At 39.5% G+C, this 5415-nt stretch overlaps 1 protein-coding gene across 1 annotated transcript; it reads right to left on the bottom strand.

Annotated features, from left to right (window-relative positions):
- Nucleotides 1-1180: 1180 nt before the first annotated feature.
- On the bottom strand, nt 1181-4920 carry LOC146583428 (uncharacterized). The gene is made up of 6 exons (XM_085280742.1): nt 3863-4920; nt 2991-3060; nt 2267-2541; nt 2104-2162; nt 1937-1976; nt 1181-1834 (listed from the first exon to the last, which is right to left on the bottom strand). Exons 1-6 carry the CDS (start codon nt 3948-3950, stop codon nt 1710-1712), a joined length of 657 nt encoding a protein of 218 aa, XP_085136868.1. The 5' UTR covers nt 3951-4920; the 3' UTR covers nt 1181-1709.
- Nucleotides 4921-5415: the final 495 nt, after the last annotated feature.

Here is a 5415-nt window from a genome sequence, read left to right as displayed (position 1 = left end):
CTTTAAGTGTTTTTAGTAGAAGAGCACATGAAAGTTTACACAGCTGTGAGGTTGAGCTCTCCAACCACTTCCTAGAGAACATGACGGATACCATTAAAAAAGAATTTTCAGTGCCATGATTCGACTGTTACTGAGCCCCAAAAACAGAGCCAGATGGTGGGATTCGTGTTTTCAGTATTTGTTTTCAAAGTGCTGCTGGGAAGAGGGGGAGCTGGGTGGGTCTTCTTTGAGACGGGAGAGGTAAGATTTCCAGATGAGTTATATAGTAGCAGGTGTGTAGTTCTACAGAGAAGATAATATACAAAAGTTACTAAAGAGTAAACGCAGAGAAATGAAGACAAGAGACAGAGCCCATTTACTACCATGGCAGGAATACAAACTGGTGGAGATCTATCACCACAGCTCCTAAATGCACAGCCTCTTGATTTCAAACTACCTGCAGATGTGAGTGGATGAGCTAAAGGAAGCAACTCCACACAGAGGTGGAGACCAGAACAAAGCTGCCTCAGACCGTCCGATCTGGCCCAGTCCCTGACTTTCACTCATTTAGAATTTATACATATGACTCAAAAGTCATGCCAACTTACAGGAGGTGACACCATTAGTCAAGAAAAAGGAAAAGAAGCTTTGTTTTGAAATTAACAGAACTAAATAAAATGAGTGTAGAAGCTTGTTTCTGTTATCAATAAGTCCAAATTTGGGGTTATTAAATAAAAATTTCCAGTGAAATCTGCAAAATTCATCCATCCATCCATTTGCTACCGCTTATCCCTTTCAGGGTTGTGGGGGGTACTGGAGCCAATCCCAGCTGTCATGGGGCGAGGGGCGGGGTACACCCTGGACAGGTCGCCAGTCTGTCGCAGGGCTAACACACAAGGACAGACAACCATTCATACTCACATTCACTCGCACATTCACACCTAGTGGCAATTTGGATTATCCAATTAACCTATCCCCACAAACTGCATGTCTTTGGACGGTGGGAGGAAGCCGGAGTACCCGGAGGGAACCCACGCAGACACGGGGAGAACATGCAAACTCCACACAGAAAGACCCCGGCCTTATCACGCTTGTTTAATATACACTGACAATTAAGAATACCAAAAGACATGAAAAATTTCTTCTTCTTAAAATTTTATTCGTGTTGTTTTAAAAATATCTCTAAATTTCCAGTGGAGACAATTTAGAGAATTTTTATGTTTTACAAGAAATTTAATTCAGTCCAAATGAGTTCCAATTGAGGGCCAATTCACAATAACACAGTGCTTAACAAAGTTAGTTGAACATCACCTAATGTAAGAATTTGGGGTGTTCTTATTTCTATGACAGGTGATGTAATAAATTTGTTAAGCACTGTATATGTAGAGTAAAAACCCTACAATATAAGAGAAGAAAAACCCCAACAATCAGATGATCCCCTTTGAGCAAGCACTTGGCAACAGTGGAGAGGAAAAACTCCCTTTTAACAGGAAGAAACCTCTGGCAGAGCCAGACTCAGGGAGGGGCAAGCCCTCTGCCACGGCTGGTTGGGGGTGAGGTGAATCAGACTGCAAACATCTTAATCAGACATGTCTTACCTGGTAGGATGGACATTCGCTTGAGGAAAAAAATGGGTTAAATGGACATTTTTTCCCTTATACAATATTTAAATATGTGTTGCAGCCTGATTCACTTTCACATTTTTCCTCTCTTTTCTTTTAAAGATGGTTTCATGGGAATTTGGTTGTGCCAGCTTTCTTTGAACTCGAAAGCTGCGTAGACACGAATCCTCGCAATTGCCCCACTTGTTCAGTAGATGCAGCGTGATGTAGCGGATGAAATCTACACTGTGGTCCTGAGAGACAAAAAAAAGATGGTGATTATTATGAGGGAGGATATACAGATAGCAAAGTAAGAAAAGTCTATGTGCATGTGTCTAATGGTAGAGTGTACTCACGGGTATCCTGAATGTCTTGTACCTGCCTGTCCACCGAGTACTACAATTGAGAAGAGACCATTTACGTTTACGTAACAGCTTTATGACAATATTAAACTGGCATTATCTAAATAAATTTTCAGCAAAAAAGTACATTTCATATTATGAGCCTCATATGTTTTTCATACCTCACTCATGAACGGGGTGGAAAAGTCCATTTTCAGCCCTCTAATACTGAAAATCAATCCTGGTGTATGAAGAGAAACACAGAATAAGAAGAGAAGCTTAATCCAGAAGAAAAGCACATAGTACTAGAAAGACTGTAATTGTTTGTGGAAGGAGATCATTTACCAAAACACAAGGCCAGCATGAGGACCAAAAGTCCCAATGCCTTGATGGCTCTAAAGAGACCTCTGCTGCTGCCACTACTGTAGTCAATAAAATCATCAGTGGTGTAGTCCACAGTGTCACGGTCATCATAGTTGTAGTCCACAGTGTCACAGTCATCATAGTTGTAGTCCACAGTGTCACAGTCATCGTAGTTGTAGTCCACAGTGTCACAGTCATCAGTGTTGTATTCAACTGTGTCTTGGTCGTTATTGTCAGGGACTGGACGGGGCTGTCGCCTTTTAAAAATTCAGAATAGAAAAAACAAAATCATGTAAGAAAAAATGTACATGGAGGAACAAATGGATTATGATTACAAAACATGCATCTATGTCGATCGTGGCTCAAGAGTTGGGAGTTCGCCTTGTAATCGGAAGGTTGCCGGTTCGAGCCCCGGCTTGGACAGTCTCGGTCGTTGTGTCCTTGGGCAAAACACTTCACCCGTTGCCTACTGGTGGTGGTCAGAGGGCCCGGTGGCGCCAGTGTCCGGCAGCCTCGCCTCTGTCAGTGCGCCCCAGGGTGGCTGTGGCTACAATGTAGCTGCCATCACCAGTGTGTGAATGGGTGGATGACTGGATATGTAAAGCGCTTTGGGGTCCTTAGGGACTAGTAAAGCGCTATATAAATACAGGCCATTTACCATTTATGTCAGTGGATGACAACAAAGAACATGTAGACCAGCACTAACCTGTGTAAAGTCTCTCCTTGGCTGCCGTAATAGCCATTAGACTGAAGTCTTTGGCTTCTTCTCAACATGGCTGTAAAATGAAAGGGAAACATGGGGTTAAGTGAGTCTCTAACACAAAGCTTATCAGACTTCATAACTATGATTTGAGCATGTTTCCATCAGAAGCAAATCAGTGCAGATTCTCTTAGATATAAACTTCACGGTGCCAGCTTGTTCTTTTTAATGAACAGAATAATATTTGAATCACACCCATTTATGAAATCCGCTCTTAATACAGAATTTTATTTTCCCAGTGTCTTCAAAAACAAAGCGTGATATTGTTATGATTCATATCATAGCAACAGATCACAACATTTTCTTGCAAAAAAATCTCTTTCACATGTCAGTTTGTTTGTTCACAATGTAGCTGTTAAAATTCAGAAAAAGAGGAAATCACCACAGCAGTAAAGAAAGACTCAAAGCAACTAAATGAATTTGGCCCAAAATCCTGTCAAAGTCTTTAGAGACATTCACACTAGAACTAAAAACTCATTGTTTATAGATAGATAGATAGATATTTATTTATTATAGTTAATATAGAATTTGGCCTAAAATCGTATAAAAGGGTCTTTAAGAATTAAAAACTCTTTGTTTTTATAGTTAACATACAAAAGGAAATCAATTTTTATCAGACAAGCTGCGTCTAACAGGTAAGCAGTAAAATCACCTTTACAGTAGAATGTAGCTACTAAAAAGTGCTTTTCTGACATAATCAACTGGATATCATTTTTAAAATGTTCAGATTTGAAACACATATATTAAAAGTAAGATGTGAAGCCAAAACATACTCTGTTTTTGTACTTGTTGATTTTTAGTCTAAAGATTGCACTTACCTTCACTTAAAACGAAAGTTGAAGAAACTGAATCGCTAAGTGTGCTTTTCCGTAAATTTGGACGTTTAGCGCTTCTCACTGAACTCATCTGAACTAGTGATGGGTCGTTCGCGAACGAAATGGCTCTCAGAGCCGGCTCTTTGACGTGAACGACGCGAGCCGGCTCCTTATCGCGAGCCGTCACGTGTGTTTTTTTTTTTTTTTCTTTCTCTCACCCTCTCTCTCGCACTTTTTTTCTGCTTCACTCAGCATGCCAGCCTTGTGCTTTACGCTGGGCAGAGGGGGGAGGGGCAGTAGTTAAACTCAGTAGCACAGGAACAGATCCAGAGGGGGAGAGAGAGAAAGAGAGCCAGGGACAACAACGTCACATTAGAAAGGTATAGTAATCATCCACAACTATTTTCAGTTGCAGATGATAAAGGATTCAGAAAGTTTATTCATGCAGGTCCATTTGACAGAGAATGTGCATGTTTCTTTTTGTTTTCATATTTTAATTTATATTTAATTGTGTTGTGGTTTGCAGTGTTTTGTGTTGTTTCACTTTAAATTTGTAAAAGGAAAAAGCTGAAAATTTAAATAGTTAAAAGTTGAAATGTGAATAGTTGATTTTTGTATTATATGATTTATTTATTACATTTTATGTGGAGTGAATAAATAAAAGTATTTTTACGGTGGCCCCTAGAGATAAAGCACATACAAACTTCAAATCACGTACAAACTCGGAAGCATGTACAAACTCCAAAACACGTAAAAACTCTAAAACACGTAAAAACACGTACAAACTCCAAAACACGTAAAAACTCCAAAACACGTAAAAACACATACAAACTCCAAAACACGTAAAAACTCAGAAGCACATAAAAACTCAAAACACGTACAAAAGACAACAGAAGTGCTCCAGGATGCTGGGGGCAGTGTTGAACTTTTGTTACCGAGTGGCTACACAAGCCAGCAAGTACCAATGACTGGATTTGTTGTGTGGTAGTAACAGGTAAATGAACATTTTTTTTTAAATTATTTGAATATATATGAGTGCCTGTGTATAAATACACAAACAATACACACATGCTTTTAATTGTGTAATTTAAGTGATCTAGTAGCTCTGCTTTGGAAGTTCAGTTCATGCTAGAAATGTGTCTTGGAGTTTGTACGTGTTTTGTCTCTAGGGACCACCGCATATATTTATATATAAACATATATAAATAAAACCACTTTTTTCACGTTAGTAATTCCTTTTGTGCATAATTTTATAATACTGTTAATAATAAATAAATTAAAGCAACAAAACAACCTGAAGAGCCGGTTCGGAGCCGAAAGAGCCGGCTCTTTTTAGTGAGCCGAACCGAAAGAGCCGGTTATCTAAAAAGAGCCGGAAATCCCATCACTAATCTGAAACAGAAAATTTAGGTGCAGAAGAAAAATTTCAAACCGTAGCTTTTTCAGTGACGTTACAAACAGACACATGCACAAATCGAATATAACGCACGCGCGTTCCATAAGAGCAGCACTTCGTGTGCGCACGCGCAAAGGTGTGAGCGTAGATCTGTTTTGTT

This window comes from Mchenga conophoros, linkage group LG1 (genome assembly GCF_057382185.1).
Source record: "Mchenga conophoros isolate Kocher_MC1m ecotype Shallow Benthic linkage group LG1, M_conophoros_male_GT1.1, whole genome shotgun sequence".
Taxonomy (NCBI): Eukaryota; Metazoa; Chordata; class Actinopteri; order Cichliformes; family Cichlidae; genus Mchenga; species Mchenga conophoros.
The sequence above is the reverse complement of the archived record's forward strand: the minus strand, read 5'-3'. Positions and strand labels throughout refer to the sequence as shown.